Source organism: Scomber scombrus, chromosome 18, assembly GCF_963691925.1.
Source record: "Scomber scombrus chromosome 18, fScoSco1.1, whole genome shotgun sequence".
Taxonomy (NCBI): domain Eukaryota; kingdom Metazoa; phylum Chordata; class Actinopteri; order Scombriformes; family Scombridae; genus Scomber; species Scomber scombrus.
The window spans coordinates 17,820,555-17,846,616 of record NC_084987.1 but is presented as its reverse complement, the minus strand read 5'-3'; the positions used below and the strand labels follow the sequence as shown (position 1 = coordinate 17,846,616).

The 26,062-nt window shown below is 40.5% G+C and overlaps 3 protein-coding genes across 4 annotated transcripts in view; 2 read left to right on the top strand and 1 right to left on the bottom strand.

Annotated features, from left to right (window-relative positions):
* Positions 1-24: 24 nt before the first annotated feature.
* On the top strand, positions 25-3,018 carry mrps34 (mitochondrial ribosomal protein S34). The gene is made up of 4 exons (XM_062438900.1): positions 25-94; positions 576-932; positions 1,694-1,736; positions 2,517-3,018. The coding sequence occupies exons 2-4, from the start codon at positions 615-617 to the stop codon at positions 2,813-2,815; spliced, it is 660 nt and encodes a 219-aa protein (XP_062294884.1). The 5' UTR covers positions 25-94; positions 576-614; the 3' UTR covers positions 2,816-3,018.
* Positions 3,019-3,841: 823 nt separating this feature from the next.
* Positions 3,842-9,306, top strand: nme3 (NME/NM23 nucleoside diphosphate kinase 3). 2 transcript variants are annotated; one of them, XM_062438902.1, is made up of 5 exons: positions 3,842-3,931; positions 5,894-6,024; positions 6,183-6,284; positions 7,044-7,156; positions 7,768-9,306. In XM_062438902.1, exons 1-5 carry the CDS (start codon positions 3,886-3,888, stop codon positions 7,883-7,885), a joined length of 510 nt encoding a protein of 169 aa, XP_062294886.1. In that variant the 5' UTR covers positions 3,842-3,885; the 3' UTR covers positions 7,886-9,306. The 2 variants fall into 2 exon arrangements, with proteins under 2 accessions (XP_062294886.1, XP_062294885.1); XM_062438901.1 differs by lacking the exon at positions 3,842-3,931 and adding an exon at positions 4,393-4,474.
* Positions 9,307-9,401: 95 nt separating this feature from the next.
* The window catches only part of mapk8ip3 (mitogen-activated protein kinase 8 interacting protein 3), a 28,585-nt gene continuing 11,924 nt past the window's right edge, over positions 9,402-26,062 (bottom strand). Inside the window, exons 9-30 of the mRNA XM_062439323.1 lie at positions 25,700-25,711; positions 23,631-23,688; positions 23,271-23,423; positions 21,821-21,878; positions 21,349-21,482; positions 21,043-21,099; positions 20,722-20,892; positions 19,670-19,853; positions 16,769-16,858; positions 16,513-16,668; positions 16,175-16,340; positions 15,624-15,821; positions 15,346-15,526; positions 15,075-15,194; positions 14,760-14,840; positions 14,562-14,629; positions 14,193-14,341; positions 13,911-14,082; positions 13,671-13,784; positions 12,003-12,167; positions 10,928-11,074; positions 9,402-10,592 (exon numbers count right to left, since the gene is read on the bottom strand). Of these exons, the coding sequence (XP_062295307.1) occupies positions 10,468-10,592; positions 10,928-11,074; positions 12,003-12,167; positions 13,671-13,784; positions 13,911-14,082; positions 14,193-14,341; positions 14,562-14,629; positions 14,760-14,840; positions 15,075-15,194; positions 15,346-15,526; positions 15,624-15,821; positions 16,175-16,340; positions 16,513-16,668; positions 16,769-16,858; positions 19,670-19,853; positions 20,722-20,892; positions 21,043-21,099; positions 21,349-21,482; positions 21,821-21,878; positions 23,271-23,423; positions 23,631-23,688; positions 25,700-25,711 (2,759 nt within the window). The 3' untranslated portion in view covers positions 9,402-10,467. The remainder of the gene's footprint in view (positions 10,593-10,927; positions 11,075-12,002; positions 12,168-13,670; positions 13,785-13,910; positions 14,083-14,192; positions 14,342-14,561; positions 14,630-14,759; positions 14,841-15,074; positions 15,195-15,345; positions 15,527-15,623; positions 15,822-16,174; positions 16,341-16,512; positions 16,669-16,768; positions 16,859-19,669; positions 19,854-20,721; positions 20,893-21,042; positions 21,100-21,348; positions 21,483-21,820; positions 21,879-23,270; positions 23,424-23,630; positions 23,689-25,699; positions 25,712-26,062) is intronic.

Genomic DNA, 26,062 nt, shown 5'->3' with positions numbered 1-26,062 from the left:
CCGGAACACTTTGCAGTGGGACCGAGTGAGCGGAAGTTGTGTGCCTTTCTTGCGTGCGGAGGTCAAGTTTGTTCTACACATCAGAGACACTCAGGTACTTTTAACTCCAGATATCTGTACACTTTAAACAGGATCGATAGTTCGGTATCAATTATTATTAATGATCAGCTGACGTCAGTGTGCAAGATGATTTAAAAGGTTTTTCACAATGAAGCTAGCTCACAAGTTAGCCTTGTTACATCAGGACTGTAATGTGTTGACAGTGGTGGAAGAAGTATTTAGATCCTAACTAAAAGCACCAATGCAGCAGTGCAACCAACATAGGGGTCGGGCCCCTCCAAAGAATCACCAGATACATATTGAGGGGTCGTAACATGATTAATGGGAGAGGAAAGAGGAAAAAACTGTTCTGATGCACAGATTTTTCTTTTTAATCTTTGAATTTTAGTGAAATAGTGGATGTTTGAAAATGTATTGAAATGAAACCATGTGAGAAGTTTAGAGGGGAAAAAAATAACTATTTGGTGGAGCAAAATCTTCATCTGAGTAAAGTAAATCACCTTTTCTCTCTGCAGGATAAGTGTTGACTGCTGTGTGTCAGTGATCAGACAGTCATGGCAAAGAAAAAGCAGCTTCGCCTCATAGCAGAAATGGCTCGGAAGATCCGGGCATACCGGGAGCTGAAGTCCCGGCCGAGGGATTCCCAGAAGTACGCCCTGGACTATGAGACCATGAAGCGGCCATATACTGGGAAGATGCTGCCTGTGCTGGCCTGGCAGGATGTCCGCAGAGAGAGCCGCCTCTTCTCCCTGCTGGCAGGCATGAGGATGTTCGGGGTGGGTCGCCTCTTTACCCGCAAGTCGTGGGTGGACGATCACACAGAGCCCAGCTACTGGGAGATCACCAAGGTCAAGGTGGACTACACATCTGAGGTGAGAGCAGCCACATTCATTCACTGGTACTGATATTAGAATAGGATTACTGCAGCCAAAAATGTTTCATTTTGCAACAGTTTTTGGTCAACAACAAGCAAAGAAACATTGTGCTATTTGTTTTTGTTTTGTTTTTTACTACTACCAATGAAGAGTCATCTTTAATCACTTCCTTCAATAAAAGCAAAAGGCATATCACAGAAACAAGTAGTTTTCGGTGCAAATTTTTACATTTCTTTCCTGAACATAAGAACCATGATATCAAAGTTACATAAAAAAGAAGAAACTAATGTATTTGAGTTCCATTAATAAGCCTTTATTAAATAAACTTTCACCTCAACATCAGCACCAAACAAAATCAGTCAATAACGCAATTAAAATAAGTCTAGTAACATTATAGTTTCATTTCCAAAGTGTTGATTTTTATGTTTGAGGTAGATTATGTCCATCTTTGCTGTCTGAACAACAAATCATCTTCCACTTGAAACCCAGCTGAATATGAAAGTTACCACAACACAAAATGCAACAGCTGTTTCAGATCACAAGCGGTCTCTTGTTTTGGCCGTTTCATGTGGAAATGTTGCAGTAATTTAGCAAATTTGCAAGCTCTCGCAAATATTGCAGAGATTTGTTAAATTTGCATTCATTATTAGGATGGCAAAATCGCAGTATCCGGGGGTCTGATTGTCATGCTAAATATGTGAAGGTGGAGGCTCTGATAAGATAAACCCTGTAAAATCTGCTTCTTCCTGTGTTTTCAGAACATGGATCATGGCAAGGCATGGGGAATCCTCACCTACAAAGGTAAGATTGCATCATTTGATTTATTTGATATGAATACAATTATTTTATAGGCTGATTTTAAGAAAAATAATTTAGACAATACTACTTTTGGGCCAACAGTAAGGCTAATTATCCACCAGAATTTAAGCATATTTTTAAAAACTTGACCTTCATATTGGGAAGTAAAATTAATAGATAGTATCATTAATATAATTCAAAAGTTAACTTGAAGAATTAAATCTGAAACATTAAATTAGAGCTGTAACTAACAATTACTTTCAATGTCAGTTAGTTTTATTTTCTTGATTAGCCTACTTTGTGTGTTGTATTGAAATGTTGGAAACATAGTGAAGAATTGTTCCCAAAAGCTCAAAGTGACACCTTCAAATGTGTCGTTTTGTCTGACCAACAGTACAAAACTCAGATATTCAATTTACAACGATCATAAATAGAAAAACTGAAAATAGTGAATGTATTTGGCATTTTTGCTAAAGGAAATGGCTTAAATGATGGGTGAGAGTGACTTGCACTCAGTATTTTCTTATTCATTTATTCAAATGTTTTCCTATTTTATAATTTATATATTTGTGTATGGAAGTATTTCTATTTTTATTTATCAGTTCTTTAGTTTCCAAGTATTTCCAGTATATCTAAAAATGTTCCAAATGTTTGGGAATTGTGAAACAACACGTTAGATATTGTATAAATAAAAAGCATGTATATATAACAGTAAACCGTAGGTGATAATGATTGTGTAATAAAACTGCTTTCAGTAACTTGGTTGCATTTTATACTTGGCAGGGAAACAGGAGACTGAAGTCAAGGAGTTGGACAAGGTGGTGTACCACGACTGGCGCCTGATTCCCCAACACGCAGAGCAGCAGTTCAGGGACTTTGAGCCTCTCCCGGAGCCGCCTGTGCGCCACGTCCCGTATCCTCCGCTGCTCCGTGCCATGCTGCTCGCCCAGCACAAGAAAACATACGGCCAGGCAATGACAGACGAGCCACTTATGCCTTTAAAGAAGGAGGTTGTGCTCAACAAAGACTATTTCCTCAGGCAGGACCTAGATAAGCAGAGGAAAGAGGGGACGTCGGTGTGAGGCTCAGAAGGGTTGTGAAACTGAAGGACATTTTGGACTCAATCAGTGTTGAGAGAAGTAACAAGAAAATCTTCTGTCCACGCCTCGTCTGCTAAATCCTGGACTCAGATTAGTTCTCTGCTGTTGTCATCTGGAGAAATCCTCTGTGTGTGTAAGATGTATCTGTGTAATGTGCTGAATATTAAAGTGATAAAATAAGGTGATTAATGGAGATTTTTTTAATGCTTTTAAATACAGCCAGGTAGCACTGAGAAACTGCTGTAATCCCCCAAAGAGAGAATGATGTAGCAGCGGATGTTGCCCATGCCCGGCTATGAGGATGGCAAGATTGTGTTGTCTGACACAGCAGCAGTAAACTTTGTATGGGTTCTGTGCGTGGCTGTCCTATCAGAACGATGTAGACACAGCAACCCAATGAGGATTTAGATATAGACACATTTTATTTGGATAATACTCATGCTCATAAAAATACATTCTCTGTTATTGAAGTATTCAGCCCAACTCAAGTAAGCAGGCTTCTAAAATTTCACAAAAAATTAAGTGCATCATGTTTCCATTACTTATTGGCACCATGTTTGCACAAGTGGATGCACATGGACTTTAGCATTACTGTGGAGAATTCACAGTAATGCTAAAGACAAGCCTGATCAACCCACAGACAGCAGCTGCAGTGTGATTTTTGGGGGACATAATATATGATATCTCACTATATGGCACTATGCTTATTAGGTCATCATTTCATAAATTAGATGTTGGGGACGTATTGAAGACTTTCTGCGAGGAAAAGAAAAAAAAGACAAAATGATAAAAATGACAAAGATAAATACACATGGTTACCACTCTTGCTCTCATGCCATTTTTATGTGGCACACACATCTGTAAAAAAAGCATCATTAGCTCTTACATACCCACATACTAATAGTCAAAGTGACAGAAGTTTCGCCCCCTGCTGGTCATTAGAGATAACTCGTTTACCACGTGCCCGCGCTTTATTCCTAGGCAACGTGCGCGCCCCCTTTCCGTCCGTCCTCCTTCTTACCTCCTTCAGGTTGCTCTGTCCACTGGCTGCAATGATTTGCCTGTTCCTGACTTTATTTTCCTACATCTTACGGCCAGGTTGGTGATATTCTTATTTCTACCTGTCACCTGTCATCCCCCGGCCCGCTACTGTCGTTTTTACCCGGATAAAATGCTTCCGAGGCCGCCGTGTGTCAGCAGGAGACCCGGGTAGTTCTACTGAGGGAGATTGGCTAACTTAGCTGCGGAGAGGAGCGGAGTTAACCGGTGAAACTGTTGATAGATAACACCGTTTTTCTAACAGAAGTGATGGAGAGTGGCTTTAAAGTGTGACTAGCAACATGTAGTCTGTGTGCTCTAATCTTAAAATAATCTTAGAAGATGTTTTAGCATGTTGCATGTCTTCTTTGCGTGTGTGCGTGAAACTACGCTGAGCTAATTAATCAGCCCGCAGCCTCCATGTGTGCTCCTCCCGGTACCCTACACAGTTGATTTATCATCCTATTAATAGTCCGCGTGTTAGTGAGCAGACAGCATTCAAGACAGGCCACTGCGGCGACATGGGGCCGAAAAAAAGGTCACGGAAAGATCTGCATGGACTTGAAGATTTGGTGGTTAAACACGCACGTATTGATGAAGCTGGTGAGATTCAGCACAGCTAAATAAAATAAAGAAAAAACAATGATGTAAATGTGAGGTTTGCTGCAGGACAATGCTGTCGGATTCAGCAGGGTTTAGGCGTTGTCATGAGAGGACTAAGTTTTTCCATCAGCTCTGTTGGCTTGCAGAGCTGGAAGTGGTCTGTGGAGGACCAACAGTGTCTTCTAAATAACTAACACATTACATACATCTCAGGAGTTGTATGTAGTTTTTTTTTTTTTATGGGATGTATGTCACTGACTCACTGAGTGATGAAGTTACATCATTGGCTGGCAAAAGGTTGGCACAGCCAAGCATCCCAGAGGGCATTTCGCACCGGCTGGCAGCAGTGGTGGAGATTTTAAACCCTAAACCTGTTGTCATTTTTTGCAAGACTGTTTATATGTCACTTTATTCATTTTTTTTTAAAATTTAAAATGTTTAAATATGTTTGGGCTGTTTTGCCTTTATTGGACAGTTGGTGGCAGAGAGGCCAAGAGGAAACAAGGGGAGAGAGAAAAATGGGTATGACATGCAACAAAAGTCCCTTGCCATACTTAAACCAGGGACGTTGTGGGTGTGTGTCATACATTGTAACCACTCGGCTATGAGGGTGCTCCACTTTATTAAGTTTTAATGTTTTCAGGCGAGAAAGGAAATATTCATTTCCCCAATATGTGGTCACTTTATCCACATTACGCCTATTTGGAAATTTGTTCCGATGTTTTGGAGATGTGAGCTGGTCATCTCAGAGGGGGAGCATGAACTGATCTGTGCCGCTCTTTGGTGATTTACAACCGGCTCTAATGTCTCTGGAGCATTTGGATATATGATATAATTACATACTTGGTATTGAGAAAGGCCATCAGTCAAAGCCCGGCATACTTCCTGCGGGCTTAGTTGCCATGATCCAGCCGTATACTGCACTTTGACCTAGTCTTGTTGAAGTTTAAACCTGTGCACTGCTGCATGGGAGGGGTTTTTATGTGTGTCCTCAGGGACCAAATAAACAGCATTTTCAGTTCAAAAATATTTTTTGTCCCCCAGGGGCAATTTGAGGCAAGAAACCCCAAATATGACAATGGCAGCAAGAGTTTAAACACACAAGGACTGATAGCAGCAGCCGGTCTACAACTGACCAACAATATCCAACACCACAAAGGCTCATATCATGTCAGAAGTGTCAACATGTGAGGCATGAATAATCAGTCTGTACACAAGATAAACTGACTGTTTTTTTGTACTGCAGTTGTTCACAAGTCTAATGGCTGGAAGCATGAAGTGTGGATGATCTGTTTGGACACTTCTCACTTCACGTCTCAGTCACTGCCTCCTCTGCTAAGGTGCATGAATGCTGCTCAAGGCTGAGTGGTGGCCCTGTTGTCTGTTTTAATTTTGACCTTGTGTTTTCCATCGCTTTAGGCTGGACTGGTGTGAATGAACGCACCTTCATTGCCGTGAAGCCAGATGGCGTGCAGCGGAGACTGGTGGGAGAAATTGTGCGGCGCTTTGAGAAGAAAGGCTTCAAACTGGTTGGCCTCAAACTAACGCAGGTATGTTTTATTTCTTCTAAAAACATTTTCTCTGGAGACTCATATTTATAAAATTGTTTTATATGAATATTGTGTGTGTGTGTGTGTGTGTGTGTGTGTGTGTGTGTGTGTGTGTGTGTGTGTGTGTGTGTGTGTGTGTGTGTGTGTGTGTGTGTCAGGCGACTGAGGATCTTCTTAAGGAACATTATTGGGACCTGAGGAGCAAGCCGTTCTTCGGTAACCTTATCAGCTACATGAGGTCTGGACCAGTCGTTGCCATGGTAAGATTCTTCCTTTTCTTTAACGTACATGTGTCCTTATTAGGGTTGGGTACCTTTCACATTTGAACCGATACCAGTACCGGTACCTGGTGCTCGGTTTCGGTACTCAACGATATTTCATTTTGGTACTTTATTCTAAATCTGTAATGCCTGAAGTATAAATTCCCAAAATTATTACTTAAACATTTTTTGCCGATTTATTTTGAACATTTTAAAACAATATAAAAGTATGAAAATATGAATATATAAAAATAGACTATTATTATCAAACACAATTATACACCGTACAATGTGTAGTGAAATGTTAGTGGTACCTGTCTAGCAAAGATAAAGATAAATTTAACGCACACAAAAAAATTAAAACAAAAGAATAAAGATATAAATATAAAGGGTGCAATTATTAAAATTATTCTAAAAATATTTATTCATGTGTTTCTGTTGTTAACACTGTTTTCCCACAATGCTTCTGTGTAGTTTTAGCGCCATTATAGAGTTACGCATTGTGAAACCATGACTGAGTTTAGTAGGTGTAATGATGTTCATGAGATTTCTCGACAAGCACTATTGGTGGTATTTTGCACCCATGAGCATGAAATAAAAACTATCAAACAGAGACACAATATCCTGCACCGTTTGGTTTGACGTGAATGAGGCCTAATGAGACAGAACAGTTTGTAAAGGTGCTGCAGTCTGATTTAACACAAATGAGTCACACTTTGTAATATTGTAGTCACGCTGCAGTCGTGTGTGTTTCTTCAGGTGTGGCAGGGTTTGGACGTTGTCAAGACCGCTCGTAAGATGTTAGGAGAGACCAACCCAGCAGACTCGCTGCCTGGAACAATCCGCGGAGACTACTGTGTGGAAGTGGGCAGGTAAGATCACCTGATGATTCAGCTCCTCTGATAAACCTACTCTACATGAGAGAGGGAGAGAGGGAGAGAGAGAGAGAGAGAAGAGTACTTTTAGGCCGTGTGCAGCCTCAGTGAGAGCCGACTGTTTCCATTCTGGTCCATATGAACATCTGCATCTTTACAGAAAGGCAGAGCAGCATTACATTTTGTTAATAATATATAGAATTGATGCATTTTTATATCTTTTACAGTCAGAAATACTATTTAACACTATTTCTATCTTCTTTGCACAAACAAGGACAAAAAGTACACAATAAATACAAAGGGCTTTTTTAGTATTGGGTGACATTATTCTGAGTCTGATCTCCTAAAGGCCCAGCGGAACCACACAGATGTTTTCAGTGATTCTGTCTGATTTGACGTCTGCTCATGTTAAAGTGTGACGGATGTTGTGCTCAAGTCATAGTTCACGCCATGAAGACCTGAATGTGACAGGAAGCTATACAGAAAAATAAAGAAAATAAACTTAGTAACACCTATTATTATTATTACCCTGATTCTGGCAGTAATGAAAGACTCTTATGACATTTTGTCATTTTGTCCTGAACACGTTTGTGGACTCTGTGATGCAGGAACGTGATCCACGGCAGCGACTCTGTGGAGAGCGCCCAGAAGGAAATCTCTCTGTGGTTCCGGCAGCACGAGTTGCAGTGGTGGGAAGACAGCAGCAACGACTGGATCTACAACTGAGACTTTACATGTACTGCCTGCATACTGTCCTGTAGCTCAACCAGTGTTTTTGTTAATTTTAATATGTAGAAGTGATAAGAAGGATCATATCATACCTCAGATGAATATTGTTTTGGCTTTAGTAGCTTGTAGCCACATTGAAAATGAGGTCACGTTGCTGCCTTGCTGGATCTCTCGCTGCTGCTTCTTTTTCCAATATTTTTTTCTATCTGAACCACAATAGAGGTGAAATGACTTCACCAAAAATGCACGCAACGAGCAATAATTTGATCAGTATCAAACTCTCTCATACTTAGTTTTTAAGCAATAAGCTTGGATTTGGAGCAATAGATATATAAGCATTTATTTAAAGTGCAGCACAAGAAACTGTATAGTGTCTATATAAGTATACAGTCAATGTATTAAATATATAATAACATCTAACCTATTCACCAGTTCAGTTTGTTTTACATTAACTGAAATTTGAACAAAGCAAAAAAATAATTTTTCCCCGTCACTTGAAACAAACTCCTTTCAGTTTTCACTAAAAAATCAGCCAGATGTTCATGTTACTACTTATTCCTCGCAATGTAAATCATGGATGCATCAAGAGAAATACATACAGTGTTGGAGGCGGTGCTTCGTTCATTCCTGTGAAAGCTGCTCAGTGGAACATGAAGCTAAAAAAGTTTGCCTTCCAGTTCTAAAATTACCTGGATCTTCCGGGATTATGTGGCACTCCAGATACTTCCACCTGCCATTTAGCCCTCCACTAACCTGAATAGGATTAAAATAATCAAATTTTGCGTCTTTTTTCCCTTCTTTTTAGACTTTTCATATGTTATAGGACCGAATTGATTCTGTTAGTCAAATGAGTCATTTCACGTAGGTTGTGATATCCACAGATTTCCGGATGTCTCTTTTACAAGTTTTTTTTGGCCAGGAAGTTGTAATTACACAGTTTGGCCACTATGTCAAATTTGTTCCTGGGGGCTTGATGAAAATCCATCATCTGCACCAGGATATAAAGATGTGATTTTAGTAAATTAAAAACTGGAGTATAACTTTGACCTGGGAGCAATCAAGCAACGCCACCAACACAATCACAATTTTCATTTTCATGTACCTTTTAAATTCAAATTCTCCAATGTTGTAACAGCAGATTATTGCACACACTTGGGACTACTTGAATGTATGGTTTGAAGTTTTAACAGCTTTCTCAGAGCATGGAGCTCTGGTTTTGGTTTTGTAATTTTATCATCTCAGGCTTGGTTTCAAAATTTGAAATGAAACCTTAATGCACCAATTTAAATGTGCTTTTGTGGTACGTGTGCTGTTGTCATTTTTCCAGCAACTAGCCAGTCTTGTCACATTCTTGCTTTTATAAAACACCATGATGCTGTATGGATTTACAGAAACAATAAATCATCTTGAAATCCTTTTTAAAATGTTGTTTACTCCGTTTCTGTGCTTTACTGAAGTGAGACGCACACACACACAAACACACATGAGCTGTACTGTTTTTTCAGCACACAAATATGTTTAATATTTAATCCACACAGATAGAGATCAATGCATGAATTTCCATACTGAACAAAGAGGATGGGCTTCAGCGTGTCTGGAGATTTACAATCATCCCTGTACACTTAATGACAACACACCACCGTGCACCTGCTCTACACTGAACCGTCCGATCAACAGCCAGTCAGATGAGGGAAATGAGCCGAACCCCTCGACACGTTAAGATCAACACCTTTCGACTGTGTTTCCTACAACCCTGTTCGCACGACTCCAGCATTTAGACGTAATATCACCAGATATTTCCTGTCGTTTGAGGTCTGTCACCACGCACTGACGGCTTTCATCGGGGAAGAAAATGAGCAAACGTGTCTTTAATGGTTACACTTCAAATAGAGGTGACTGCTAGGTGCAAAATATTTCAGGTAACAGCCAAAAAAAGCTCAGACGTCTGTGCTGAATTTGGAGTCATTCTGACTTTTCATTTGTTACATGTCGGCTTAATCTTCACTTTCCCTCAAAATTTTTACCTTTATCATTTCGTTGCTGCACCTGCTTTTTTTTTTAGGTTTTTTTTTTGGTACAATTGGTGCATGTGGGGGCTCTGGTCTTTGCTTTAAAACAAAGTGGAGGCTTCACAGATGACAAACTAAATGGAAGAAGAGGAAGAGTAACTCTGGGGCAGATGCAGGACAATTAAGGTAAATATAGAAGGAGATACGGTGTGCTTACAGGATGAATATAAGATCGATACAGAGGTGGGAGGTAGTTATGAGGCTGGGTTACAGGGCTCATGGAGATAGTTACAATGCCCTGGGTGGGACAGAAACAGGATGGCAGGCAGATTACAAGGTAAGAGGGGGTACTTACAAGGCATTAAAGTTACAAGGTGACGGGGCAGGAGGGGGTATAATAGTTACAAGGGGACGATACACAGCTTGGAGGGTCGTTTTAGAGCCGAGGGTGAACTTTTACATGACCGGGGATAATTACAAGGTGTGGGTGGCTGGAAGCTTTTGGGGAGAGGAGATGTTTTTGTTTTTTTAAGGAGATGGGTGGGAGAAGCATTAAAGCAAATCCAGGTGTCACTCAGGTACGTAAGACACCTGCCAGACGATGATGTGGCTCCGCTCAGCTTTGCACAAAGCAGGTTTCATCTGTGTAGCCCCGCCGCTATCTCCTTCTTCCGTCTCATCGTCCTCTCCATCGCCTGAGGAGAACAAATATATGCAGAATTTCAGAGCAGAATTTCCATAATGAAAGCTTATTGTGCTGGCAACACATTAAAGAGTAATGTGGCAAATGTTCAACTCATGAACAGCAGCACTGGTACTGGTTGGTAATAATCTTGAAAACGAGAGTGTTAGTCTCTACACAGAGTATTCGCTGCCCTCCAGTGGTTACCATGAAAGAAAAACAACACTTTTTTTGTTATTATTTATTCATTTACTTATATTGTGTATCCCCGAAAAGAGACAATCCAGTATATTCATGTCACTGATGCGTTATCAGGTGTGTGTGATGGGTGCACGTGTGATTGCTTACCTATACGGAAGTCGATGTATCCCTCTCCTCCACTCAGCACCAACACGTTTTGAACACTCTGGGCCTCCGTCTCTGGGGGCGCTGTGGAGCCCTGCCCCTCTGATGGACTGTCCAGCACACTGCCGTTCAGGGTGGCCAGAACATTACCTGCGTGACAGCGATTTAAATACTGGTTATCATTTGATGTATTTCTTGTTATATATTTTAAAAATGTTGTTTTTAAACTAAGGGGTCCATGTCAGTCTTTCATTCAATATCTTTAATTTTACTGTAAACAAGTTATTCAGCCTCTGTCTAATGATTACTTTATGTTGTACTTTTGTCTGAGCCAGATGTTAGACAAATCATAGTTATGAAGATTTCTATGTCTCTTTAAAGTGTTGATCTGAGAAATCTCCCTTTAGAGGAGTGTTGTTCAGTTTCAACTCAATGTCAGTTTAACTCTAGCTAGTTGAACTCATGAACTTTTTTCTAACCGAGGGTTGTTTACTGACCTTTGGAGTCAACTGTAAATCTGTTAAGGCACCTTATATTGACTGATCATGATATGTCTGTGACATCATCCTATAACCACTATGATCTGTTTGTAAGAAGGTGTAACAGTTTGTGGATGTGTCCATTTAAGGACCTGACCTCACATCTGGAGAGGTATAAAGCTGTCTGGTTTATGTTTGCAATCTTTAGAGAAAGGGCCGGCTGAACAACATGCTTTCCCTCAAAAATACAAGATCATTTTGTACTTGACTTACGGTACATTTGTACGATTGTTACTGATTGTGCAATGAACTGTACAGTGTTTACAACTGTTTGAACGATTAACAATGTCCCGGAGGAACATCTAATTGAATTTAGGTACACAGGTCAACAAGGACAGAATAACATTTAAATATAATTAATCTCATGATCCTAGTTGTTGACAGCTGTAGACATCCACTGGTAAACATCTAACTATAATCTGACACACTGATGACGCTGTCAGCCTTAACGTGTTGGTGGCAAATTGCAGTGTGTAAATTAAAGGTGGCTAGTAAGAGGGAGTGAAGATGATCATCTATTGAATCAGTTTCATTCCTACCGGGCACAGAGACGAAGAACTTGACGGCATCACGGTGTCCATGGAAACAGAGCTGGGCCTGTGCCATGGAGCAGTAGGGGATGAAGCTGCCGCTGCTTTTCTCAGAGCCCTCGTCACTGTACACATGGATCACTCCACCGGAGGATGTAGGAGAGACTTTATTGGCTGAAGGAAGTAGAGCCAAAGAGTGAGAAACTAACCAACCAGCAATGTTTAGTTTAGAGAAACACAAGCAGATCACATTTGGCAAAAAAAAAAACAACAAACTAAACATACTGCTAACACCCACAAAATACATGTACCCAGTGCCTACAGAACAACAGAAAAAAGAATAATTTCAAAACATTTAAGACAGATAAAACACATCATCTGCATGCAATAAATCTGCTACACAAACATACTGTATCTCTGATGCAGTATGACAAAGATAAATAGCATGCAAAGCAACCGGTGAATGAACGTACTGCTCATGATCAAAAGTGAAATAAACAAGACGTCCGCAGCGATGGTAGCAGCTCTGTTATGCTGAGCTGAGCTAAATGCTAAAATCAGCATGCTCACAATAATAATGTTAACATGCTGATGTTTAGCAAATAATGTTAACCATTAATACCATCTTAGCACAGCAAGTTAGCATGCTAACATTCGCAAATTAGCACAAACCACAAAGTTCTGCTGAGTCTAATGGGAATGTCGTTAATTTTTCAGGAATTTGTTCCTAGAACACCAAAGTTAGCAAGAAGTCATCTTCTCAGGAACATGAATGTACAAAATGTCATGGCAATCTTTCCAGTAGTGGTTGAAATATTTGTTGTTGGAACAAAGTGATGGACCAGAGGCAGACAGACAGAGACTGCCATCCTTAGAGGCCTGACTGAATGTTGCATTTGTCTCTTTGTAGCATAAAGAAACAAGCAGCTGTAACAACACCATAGAAGAGGTCTGCACAGTTTGAGGGGACATGAGGGTTTGACTGGGTAAGAGGAGGGAGAACACAACAGCAGGAGGAAGGGAGCGCTCCCACTTACCCCTCAAACCCAGGAGCTGTCCCCGGTGAAGGACCACCGCTACAGGAGGCGGAAGAGGAGCAGGGTGAGAGGAGAGCAGAGGAGAAAGAGTACAGCAACAGTAATAGTTACGACAAAGACTGTCGGGAGGGAAAACAGAAAGTGGAAAAAGAAGACGGGCAGTTTGTGGGAAGAGGAGGGATTAAGCTAAAGAGGAACACAAATAAAAAGCGCTACAGTGTGTGTTTTATGTGAGTCTGTGTGGGTGAAAAAACACCAGTAAAAATCACACTGTTTTGTTTTTTGATAGAAAACTGCAGTCTCCTGACTCTCATTTTAGTTCATTTACTTTATATTTGATACAATTTGATTATGAGGTTATTACAGTCATGTTCACTGCATTAGCTGAATTTCAGATAATCAAAAAAATCAACATGCATGACTTATTTGCTTTGGGCTAAAGGACTCTAAGATAAAATGTGCTTCTACACTAAATATTCAGGTAACTAACATAAAAAGAGACACAAAAAAAACATAGGACCACAAAGTAACCTTCATGGCGGAGATACTAACACAGCCTTTGGATGATTTTAAACTACTGAAAACTTTTTGAAATATTTTTGCGTATGTTTTCTGTTCTGAAACACTTAAGTTAACTCACTCTCTGTCAGTGGGATGGAGATGATCACACCGTTTCCGGTCCCTACCCACAGACGATTTCCACCGATCAGAAGAGCTGTGATTCGCACAAAAGAGAAGCCCAGCTTGCCAGTACCTGTGAATTACAAGCAGGTGTCAGTGGAGTGGAGCAACAGACTGAACGAGCTGCTGATAAAGTAAACTGCAGCTGACTTTGTCTCTGAGAATGAGATCCCCCCCCTAAAATGAGACATAGCCTCACCCAGCATCTTGCTGACGTATGGCTCAATATCCACATCCTGGAGGTGCTGGTGTGTATGTGCGTGGTAGAGTCGCAGGGTTGAGTCTAGCCGGATCGACACCCACACACCGTCACCGATCCACGCCAGCTGCCGCACCTGGCTCTCCCTGCGAGGGTGGGCGTCGAAGGACTTCTACAGAGATGTGAAGAAAATCAACACAATATTATAAGAACATTACACTTCAAAGAAAATGGCTGCACCATAAGAGAAAAAATGTGATTTGACAGTGGTTCATGACTCACCTCAATCTGCATGCTCTTGGGCTGAATGACGTGGATCTTGTTCTTGTAGCCGCACCACACTTTATCATGGACCACAGCCATGCAGCGGATGGAGTGATGAGGGCGGCCGAGGTCCATGAGGTGATAGTTAGACAAATCCCACTGGCCATCTGCATAAGAACACAAGCACAATGCAGAGCGTCATTCATGTGTAAAGAAATATTTAAGTGATTTCCAGTCGCATAAAACTGAACTTCTGCAGGCTTGAGAAAAGTTGCCCTTTGATTAATTCAAGAATGAATGATGAGACAAAAATACATGCAGCTTCTCTTAGTGAACGCACTAAATATGAAATGGAGCTCTGTTTGGAATATTTAAAATGCCAAATACCCTCTGATCTGTGGAATATGGCAAGAGTCCCATCAGCGAGTGCAACCAGCACACGACCCTTCACATGCCTGAAATTAGAAAGAAAACAGAGACCTTTGGAGACACAGAGATTTGGAGAAACACTTTCTGTTTCATAACGTTTGCCTAAAGATACACAGAACTGTCACAGCGAAGGAAATGCAGTAATGGGTTTCTTACACCAGACTGAGCACCGAGTCTTTGAGTTTGATGGAGTGGAGACATTTCTTCCAGTTTCCAACTGCTGAGTGGACATAAAGCCTTGAGAGGAAACAGAGGCAAGTTAATCCAAAACAAACACAAACTGCATGTAGAGTTCATCAGAGACACGTCATCTTGTGTTGTGTGTGTACTACAGTTGTGTAGCTTTTACAAGTATCAAAAATAATGTGTCTATTATGGTAGTACTGATTTAATACAGGGTAAAGAAATTACTGTGGTATGTTTTTGGTAGATACTGTGGGGCTTCAGCATGAGTTCAGCTGATGGACTCACCAGCCGTTCTGGGCCCCGAGCCACATGGTGGGGGCCACGCTCGTGTAGTTTTTGGCCTCTTCACCTCCATCCTCCGTCTCTGGAGGCACAGACGTTTCCTCTTTGGACTGACCTGTGCCCCTGTGAGGACAGACAGCAGGCACATTTATCTTTTCTAGTTTCAAAGTGGATAACCTGTTTTAAGTTTTATGCCTTATAAAATGATCATTTTACGTTTTATTCAAGACATTCATGACTACTGACTTTACATGGAAAGAGTTTGACCTCTTACCTGTCAGAGGTGTCTGCTGAACGAGGCGGGGGATCAGTGAAGACGTGCTCAGTGAACGGACCCGGAGGTCCAGATCCCATTGTGTGGCTGGCCGTCGACTCTGGAACCTCGGTGGCCTCGGTGGCTTCTTCAGCCGACTGGGCGGGGTGAATCTTTCCATTCATAGGGGGTGCAACAGGGGCTGAAGCACAACACCAATGAAATAAATGCAAAAAACGACATCGATACTTTTCTCACCTTTCTATGTTAACACAAAGGAGCATTTACGACGTGCCCACCTTGTCCTTTGTCCATTATGGGAGTGTCAGTGCGTGAGGAGCAATTGCTACGAGCAACACTGCAGTTAGTGGCGCAGCCCACTAGCGTGATACCAGCCAACATGCCCTCCACACTGCCGGTGTCCTCACCTCCTCCTGCACCTCCATCACCTGGATCCAACACAATCTCTCCTGCTGGATAGTCACTCTCACTGGCAGCTGGATACAAACACATAAACAAGGACACATGTCAACACACTGCAGCTCAATCTTTCTTTTTAGTACAAAAGACTTCACAACAAAATTATTGCAGAATATATGCTTGGAAAAGTCCTAAAATAAGGTTTGTAATATTAGGGTTTAAATTGTTTTTCTGAATTTATATCAAAAATCACCAGCAAACTAAATGACGACCATTTACATTTTTACTTTGTATTATTCAATATAGCTCTCCAGGAAATCCGCATTTCTGCAACAATGCAATAAAATATACAAAAAAGTCAAATCTATCATGATGACAGACTTACAAAAATACGACCCAATGGCTTTAAAATCAGCACTTCCTGTCTCACCTGGCACACTGGAGATACAGAGCACGTGAGCGTTGCAGACGTTGAACTGGTCGACCAGTGAGCCTGGCTGGTTGGCGTCGATGATGACCACCTTGCTGGCAGAGTGGGTGCTGGTGAGGATCCACACTCGGCTGCTCATGGTGTCTGTTTCCTGGAGCTCCTTCGACTGGGTGAGTAGAGGAGGGAGAGGGGAGTAATGCCATGATTCATTTGTAGGAAAACTATTTGCTCCATATTTCAGTCTTTTACTGAACCACACTCTGGTAGAAATGAAATGAGTAATTGTACAAAAATTGGAATGGGTGTCAGTCATGTTGAATCAGTGATTGCTGATCTACCTTCCTCTTCTCTGGGGAGTTGTGGCTGTTCTTCTTGTCACCTCCCTCTTCCTCAGCATGCAGGGGGTCGCTACTGCCTGAGGCTGCCTTGCCTGGTACCGACTCCTGGCTGATGGCCCTCCATCCTGTTAGGTCCACTCCTGCTGCACACCACAGCTAAAGCAAGTGCAAACACACACATACACACACACACAAAATTTAATAAGATGTAACTGGTCAGAGATTTAAGTTGTCCTTTGTCCCCTGAATTCCTCACCTTTCTGTTGGGGTCCTTCTCCACCAGAGGGCGACAATACACTGGGACGGGAACATTCTTCATGCGGTTGTCCTCTTTCTCATTGGTTGTCTAAAATCAGAGGTTATAAGTGGTTAGGAGACAAAGCAAGTTATGAATTATTGTCTGGTTCTCTCACACATATCCAACGTTACTGGACACTAATGGAAAATGTTTGTGTATGTACTGTATACATGTACAGTACATATACAGCAGGCACTAAAGGAAAACTCCACTGTTATCACCAATTTGTGACGTTAACTGCATTTCAGAGGTTATTTTATATCAACTGCTGTAGTCACATTCTTTCAGTCTATTTTCTTCTACAGTTCTTCTACAGATGACCCATACTTTTCCACGATGCCACTGGACCATCCCCGGAGAAAGTGTTTGAACTTCTACATCATACATGAGGATGAATAGCATAAAACTACCGAGAAGAGCGAGAGCTTTTCCAGTTGAGAATAATTGACTTGCACTACTTACTCAAAGCCTAACATGTCTGTAGGGAGTTGAATCAGAGATTAAATTGATATCTTTGCCTCTTCTATAATGGATTTATAATTTACATATCAGTGCAAAATAATGCATTTAGATTGAATCATCCACCAAAATATGATCTTTATGCCTATTTTATGCTATACTGATGTCATTCTGTTTTCAGAAATAACAGGAAATAAATGGCTCCATATAATTCCTTACTTATGCTGTCAGAATAATTTCAAAAATGCTATAATCATACAAATTCTGAACTCAGCAACTAAAATGTATTTAAGAGTGGATTTTTCCTTTAAAAGAACACTAAGATCAAAGCAGGAGTTAGGTGATGAAGACATCAGTGTGTTAAAGGGAAACTTTGGTATTTGCTCAACATGGACCCTGTTTTCCCATCATTTTAGCTGACAAGCACTTTTAGTGAACGTATATTGATGGTGCACTATTGCCCTGTCAGATTACATTGCAGCCTGTTTCACAGCTGCTGGCTGCACTGCTCTTGCTCAATACTGGATCAATTAAAAAAATTGTTGTCCCCATTAGTCCCGTAGGCACAACATTTGGGAAAATAAGGTCCAGGTTGAAAAATACCGAAACTTCCCTTTAAGTCGGACAGGTTGAGACAGACAGAGGTTAAATGTTTAAACGTCACAACAACATTGTCAGAGAGAAAAAAAATCAGTTGACGTCAACTCCACAAAGACAGGAGTTTGTTAGAGAACAGTCTCAAAGAGGATGTGTGTACAGTGCATGTGTGTGATTAGTTTGAGTTTATGAAACACAGTCACATCATGCCTCAAAATACAAAGATCCCCTTGATTTTCATGCATTTCTAGAGTGACATTTCATGGCAAAGTTGTACTTGGATCATACGTTGTAGGGGTCTTTTTTTAAAACATTCACATGGACTCATCACTGCCTCAGTTTGCAGTACAGAAAAATCATCTGGTTTATTCTTTGGTTTGTCTGTCTGTATTTCCTGGTTATTAGTCATCTGCTACTACCTAGGGGTCAAACCTTTAGTGGGAAGGTTAAAGTGGTGAGGAATCTGTAGAGATGCATGCTGGGACTCTGTCGGTCTCACTTGCCTGTGTTATTTTCTTCAGCGGGCTGTCCTGAGCGCTCTCCGTCTGACCACCAGTCTGTGGGAGACCAAAGTTAGAACCACCTGCCTACCAACACACAGCCCTCTGGCCTCTGAGCTGTTTCTGTAACATTTGCTAAAATCTAGTGTCCAGCTGTGTGGGGAAATTACTGAGCTTTAAAAAAAATTAACTATACATTTGCAATCTGTTTTAAAGTTGTGTCTTCTATAAGAAGCAATGGGCCAACATTGGTAGGGAAGACAGGAAGAACATTTTCTTGTTTTAGTCTTTTCATAAAATTTGTTGACAATGAGAAAAAAAACTGAATAACTGCAGCCTTTAATTTTCTTTCTGTTGGGAGTTTCAGCTAATTAAGCAGTTGTGATGTTTATGTTGCATTGCTGACCGTCTTCTGAAGTATATCATAGATTTTACTTGTATTATTTTATCAATAAAATTATCAACTTATAAAGAAGTTTCTCTTCTTTTCTTGAATAGATGGAAGCTAATTTCTTCACCTGTAAGGTAGGAAATCCTTCTACAAACATGTTGTTATTATGCTTTGACTTGGAAGATGGACTAAAACATACAAATAATCAGCATGGGCCTTTGTTTGAGTCATGACATGATCCTTTAAACTGGACCTTACATAGGACAAATCACCTGGCAGATACAGTCTTATTGATCTAATTCTGTTCGTCCGTCCGTACGTGCTGGGATGTACCAGTCTGAGCTGATAGGAGTGCTGCTGACCCTGATCAGATAGCATTTAAAAGCTCAATAAATAAAATTCACAAGAGTCTTCTCACAATATGAATGACAGGAGAAAAGAAAAAGTCAAAAACATCACACGTCTTAGAAGAAGCAGCTCACAGGGACAATGGCTTGTTACTAGTTGGAATAATGTTTAATCCTCTTCACTCCAACATGTAGGGATTAAAGTTAAAAACAGGGTTTTTTGAGCTCAGATAAGAGAAGCTTTTGAGCTTATTAAATAATTTCAATGCCTATTTTCATACATCACTTTTTGTAGGTCTGAAACAACTCTGCATGAGAAATTCAAGATTGTAAATGTGTAGAAAAGATTTGGGGTCCTGCTTTTGGGTGTTAAAGCAGGGTTTAATATTTGTACCTGTAACTTAAATGAGTGGGTGCATGTGTAACTTTAATGTCACAGTTTTCAGTTTTAAATCTGTTTGAATTTAATACGTTTGCACCTCCCTGGCTGTAAGTAAAGTATATACATCATCAAACAACTAAGAGGTTTTTCACTCCATGAAAACTGAGTTGTTGGTGAGTTTTAGATGTACATGTGGAGTCCCAGATGGGTCTCTGACCATGTGAGCCACGTGTTGTGTACCTGTTTAAAGCGAGACGGCACGCTCCAGCCACAGGCCTGCATGATGCCATCGTCGCGACGCATGTGCTCTCGGACCTGCCGGTACTGTTCACGCCGCTGCTCTCGGCGGGCCAACAGTGCCGAGTCACTGAGGAGAGACGCAACACCGTTACTCGCCAGTCTGAAAGCAACGGGGAGGGAGGGAGTGAAGAGAGAAAAAAGCGAAGCGTTAGCAGCCTGGCCAGCCAGCAGCAAGAGGCAGAGAGATGAAAAGATGGAGAGGAGAGGAAGAAAATAAAGCAATAGCAGTGGAGTTACTAGCACTTCTTAAACTAAGCTTTATTTTGGCTCAAGCTAAGCTAATTTTTCATCCTGATAAAGTGGAAATCATGAGAAGATTCTTCATATTTAGCATTTCTGCCTGCAAAGAAATAAAAGAGAAGAAAAATGGAAGAAAATGTGTTTTTTTGTGAGTGATGTTTCTGTGGCCAAAGACAAACTGAGACAATATGAGAATTCAAACTGTGTCATTCAATCACACTTTACACTCAAAATAGGCAGTTTAAAGAAATGTTTAACGAAATTTGAGGTCACATTCACTCTTGTGACCTAAAACTAAGTTTTATTATTAAACAGAACATCATCTTTTTGAATCACAAAAATCAGAAAAAAGGTTGTACTGTAACTCCAGATTTATGTGCACTGATGTGTTTTCTGTATTCTTTTCTTTTCTACAGTCCTGTTCAGAATATTCTCCCTATTTACGCATGAAAAGATTCTTCTGAAAGGGATCTGAAGGCACTGACAAGCAATCCCAGGTGAGAACGGTGTGAGAAATCAAATAGACTCAACACCTCACTGCATGTTGATTATTTGAGAACCTGCTGGAAGCTTTCTACTCTCCGAGCTGGCACAAGCAAGCAAGCAATCGGATGCTCAGACCGAAGCAAAAGTGGGAGGCAGATAAGGTAAGAGGGTTAGTGTGAATTGAAGGTATGCTGCTGTTTGCTGCTCACTCTTCGGGGAAGAACTCCAGTGTGCGGTTGGAGGTGGAGATCTGACACATGGTGTGGCTGCGTCGCTGAGAGAAACCAGCCGGTGATGGAGACTTGTAGTGGATGTTGACGCTGTAGTATGGCCGCTTGACAGGCGGAGGGCTGGACGATGTGCTGAAGAGACGTGCAAAGCTGGTGGATGCAGAGAGAGAGAGAGAGAGAGAGAGATAGAGGAGGAGGAGAAGAGGTTTTTACTTTTGAATGTTGTGTTATACCATTTTGTTTATCAGTGTGTTTCTGGTTATACTGCAATAAATAAGTTTATTAAAGGCAGAATCTCACAACTGCCAGATGGTGGACTTCTTCTTCTCTTGGATCTGAGGACCCTCCCGGGACGCCCTGAGAGGAGAGAGAGGTGTGAGGCAAAAAAAAGTAATAGTAAACTACAGACAAGGGCATTACTTCTACAGTTCAGTGCATTTTCATGAATTTTGATGCTGAATGTGGTATGTCCACTGTAAAGAAAATAACCTTTTTAAAGGTGTAGTATAGACAAATTATTAAGTTTACTATGCTGAGTTTAAACCTTGAAACCCTCCCTTCCTGAGGTCATCCACGTTGTTCATCACTGCATCTCTGTTTGTCTACCTGATCATCTCAGTCCACCGTACGGCCTCCTGCAGCTCCATCAGCCTCTCTTTGTACTGGTTCCTCTCCATCAGGACACGGGCCATCTCCACCCGAGTGAACCGCCGCCGCTGGGTCATCGTCATGTCACCGTCCTGCATGGGTGATGAAAACTGGACACAAAGAGCCATTTTCTAATTAGGTCTGAAAATAGGCATTTCAGTATAGTAATGTTGATCTTTTTCCAGATTAATCAAACAAAGAAAACTTTAATATGTGGTTTTAAGAAGCACGAGCGCTGCTAAAATATAAGCAGGAAAGTAATTGTATCAACCCATTCATGGTTTGTCTGATATTTTACTACAATGTGAGATTCAACATTTCTGAAGAAAACACATCAACCTGCAAAAATAAAGCCATCTTCATCACAAATGCAAACTGATTCCAAGTAAAGGAGGAATAACGGAGACGGTACAGTAGCAGTTTTACTCACATCATCACCTCCTTCATCCTTGGAGTCCCGAGACGATCCGAGAGCCTCTGCTCTTAACCTGCAGCTCCCAAAACAAAAACACATTTAAAAATCTGCTACACAGGTGGGATAGAAAGAGAAGCCACATGCATGCTGGTATTGAGCCTGGAAGTCCTTGTTTTGATATGGCTTCTGGAGCTGCTGTGGGCTAAATGTAACATGTTGGGGCATAACCAACTGGTACTGTTTGAGTTCACAGTGTTGCCTATACGTTCACAAATTCTTATACAGAGTTCAGTACAGAGTTCTGCACCTTATAGCTAGAAGGTAGTTCTTAATGTTTGAAAAAAAGTATTGTTTTGTGCTCTTAAGCTAAAAGAGGTGTCAGGATGGCCCAGTGTTTTATTGTTTTTATTGTTACATAGGAACTAGGCTTTGATTATTACTCCAGTCGTGACTCTCTTGGAAAAAAATCCTAATGTCCGTGCAATGGTTGAAAGACAAAAAAATATATCAAGAAACAAGAATAACATCCTATGTTATCCTGGATAAGTTTGGAACAGCCCCACAGTGTCTGGTTTTAAAATAAAAATATATTTTGTTGAGTCGTTGGATGCTCTCCATTTACGATCCTCAAATTTACTGCCATCCATTTCCCTCTGAGAGTCTCTGACTTTAAACTGTCTCATTTTTCATAGTCTCCAAAGTGTGTCCACAACACTTTGAGATTTATGTGAAGTGAAAAATGTTATTGTGAGTTTTCCAGATCGGCAATTTATGGCAGCAAATGTACCAAATCAGCTGTAACTGTAAGTAAAAGTCCTCTTTATTTTTGCTCAAATGTGATACTTATGCCTACATACTGTATGCTGGATACACTCTGCACTGATTTTCAAGAGTTTAAGAAGCACATTTTAACTGCAGGGTAAGTAAACATGGCTCAATTATATGATGAATTTGCTATATGCACAGACACTAATGAAACGAAATGAGTGAAATAATTATTATTATTACAATGAGCTCCTTTAAGATATATTCTTCTTTATAATAAAACCAATGAGATGAAACTCTGCTGAGATTAAAAAAACAACACAGAAAACCTGAGATCTGTATTCATATGTTTTTTCCTCTGGTGCTCATACTTGTACACCACTGAAAGTTATCAAAGCCTATCATGTTACTCCTATTCTGTGTCTGTTGCTAGGATGTATTCATTAGTTTAGTCACGTAGGGTCACTATGGTATGGTATGAATTACAGGTCAACAGTCACTTGATGTATTGTTTTCTACCTGCTGCGTTTCTATTATTGTAGCACCCTCCAAAATGTGTTTCTCATTACTTTAGCATTATAATTATAAATACGATGGACAAACACCTACTGATACACAGAAGAAGTTCTTTTACGTTTGACCTAAACATTTTAAAGCAGCATATTTTCTTCCATAAAACACAATTTGCTGTTATTTTCACCTCTTCAGTTCTTCCTCCAGCTCCTTCACTCTGGCGTCCACCTTGTTCTTGGACTGCCTCACCGCCTCCAGCTCCTCCCTCAGCCCCTCCTGCTCTCCTGACAGCTCGTCCACTTTGGCAATAAGGTCGTTTTTCACAATGTTGAGAGCATTTCTGTCAAGTAAAGAGCAGAAAGAAGAGGAAGTACGAGATGAAAAACAAATCTAAGAAACTTCAAGTTGGGTTTGTTGAACATAATGAATCAACTATTGGATTGTCTCACATATTTCAGTTCCTATTAGACCCCCTATTATAGTTTTTTTCCCTTTTGGATGAAGATCAACACCACACAAACACTCTCATCTTCTGTGTGTCTCTTACTTGGTCTCTAGGAGCTGTTTGTTCTCTGTCAACAGGTTCTCCACCTCCTTGCCCATCCCTGAAACAGTCACATTCATGTCTATGTTACTTATCACACACAATACACACTATCCAATCAATCTATTGATCTGCAAGCAGAATGCATTTCCCAGCAAGTTGTGGTGTCGCTGCCTTTTAGACCTGATGTAGGTCAAATGGTGGACAACCTCACAAAAAGCAAAAGGTTTAATAATCTAATACAATTTAAATTAATGGGCAGATTATTGATTTAAGCTCTTGTATTAACGAGGAGACAAAAACAGTATGAAAAGGAAGACTTCTTGTTAAATGAGTGAGCAATTTTTCTTTTTACTGGCAGACAGATGGACAGCTGTGAGAAGTCTTAGAGGGTCTTAGGTTATTACAGCATTTACATTAGCATTACTGAGCAAAAACTGTCACATTTCAGTGAGTTACTGACTGCTGGTGAGAAACACTTATGATGGACAAACAAATTCAGGAATTCAGTGTTAATGTTGTGGTCAACCTGTTCATTTTGTTATTAGGTATTGTCACGTACAAGCAGCAAGCACTGTGCAACATAAGCCAAGCACACACAAAATTTAAAGCAGAAATTTCAAGACTGACAGAAAATTCTGGACATGAGAACAGAAAAACAACAAGCAAAACAGAAACAAGAAAAAAACAATACAAACAATAAACCCAAAAAGCCAACAAGAGGTTCATATAATATAAAAGGCTGGTTGGGGTTTTGTATTGTATGCACAGATCACGCAATTCTGCAAAGTTCAGGTGGTAGTTTGTGTTCTGGCTGCAGAGGCAGACAAATAAGAGCTCAGTTTTTGGGGTTCAACTGGTAGTTTTAACCACACTGGTCTAGATAACAAACCAGTGACACCTGACACCTAACATCGTGGTGATTTGGTCAGCCTGAAACTATATTTTTTGTTGAACACTTATTTATGGAAAGTTGTTATGCTTCAACACTCTGCTAGTTATCATTTTAAAAAGCGGAGCTACGTCTCACAACAGCACCGTCTAACTGAAATCATCTGACTGGAACAAATCCATTATCAAAGCCACCTGAGCTTTTTTTCCAGACATGATTTTTTCTTGATTCAGGGTTCAACACTGCCTCTGTATCTGTATCATTAGACTCATGTTGATGTTGATTCATGGTCACCACCACTGGCCAAATGTTTTCTAAACGGCCCTTTGCAGGAGCTCTTTATTGAAGGAAAAGAAAAAACTCAATACGTAAGATGCAAAAGGTGGCAACAAATATAAATATAAAGCCACACAAAAAAGGAACCTGAAGGAAAAGCTAGAGGACAGGGAATGATATAACAAGCAAATGTGAGCAGAAAGATGAGCACAGTGATTCTGAAGGCAAGTGCGCCTTACCGAAGAAATCATCACGGACTGGAGGCAAAAGAAGAAGATGGGAGAGGAGAGAGGGAGGAGATGGAAAGAGGAAGCGTAGAGGAGGAAAAAGAGGAGAGAGAGGGTGCTAATAAGCATTTATCAAATTTGGATTTGAAGAAGAGCAGCAGGGACGAAAGGACACAAAATGTATTATCTGGCCCTCACACTGAAATAGGGTCAAGCAAGTGAATATTTATGTTACCTAACGCATAAGACAATCTATTCAGATATCATCTAATTCATTTTAAAGTCCCAGTGAAAAAGCATTCTTAAGATCTGTTTGCATCTCTGACTTAATGTCTTTCCTGTTTTCTTGTCATTTTAAGCCAATTGGATATCCGCCTGGAAGAGGAGTGCAGTTTTATTTTAACGGACTGAAGGATTTAAAAAAAAAAAGTCCATAACGTTGGCTGAAAATTAAAGACGTAGCAGTCATTTAAGACTCATCATTTCACTGTGACTTTAAAGAAATAAGAAACTGCTGTTTTTAATAGATATTGGGCACTGGCATCACCAAGTGGAACATTAAATCTACAGAAATCTGCTGATTCATATCTACTCTTCCAAAGTGAGTTTGGAGCACAGAGGAGGCTTGAGAGAAAAAAAGGAAAAAGATACCAACCAATGCATGTTCATATACACACCTGAGAACTCGCCTATGGGTGTCACCAGCAGACGCACATAAAGGGAAAAAGGAAACGGGTCAGAGGTTAACAGATGGTCAAAAAGACGGGTCCAACCTCCCTTCCTGTTTCTTCGATATAAAACTGACATCTTAGTTAAATAATGAGTATAAACATTAAATAAACTGCTTTGAGAATCGGAAAAATAGTATCTAATTATTTGAAATAGGCTGCATTACGGTGCCTCTGCGTCTTAATAAAAAAAGAAAGAGGAAAAAAAACAAATAAATTATAAAAGTAACACTGCATGAATGGGCAGCTGGGATTGGGGGATGTAGCCAGTATGGTTTTCCAAGGATGACTGTGCAGTGAAACAGGGATGAG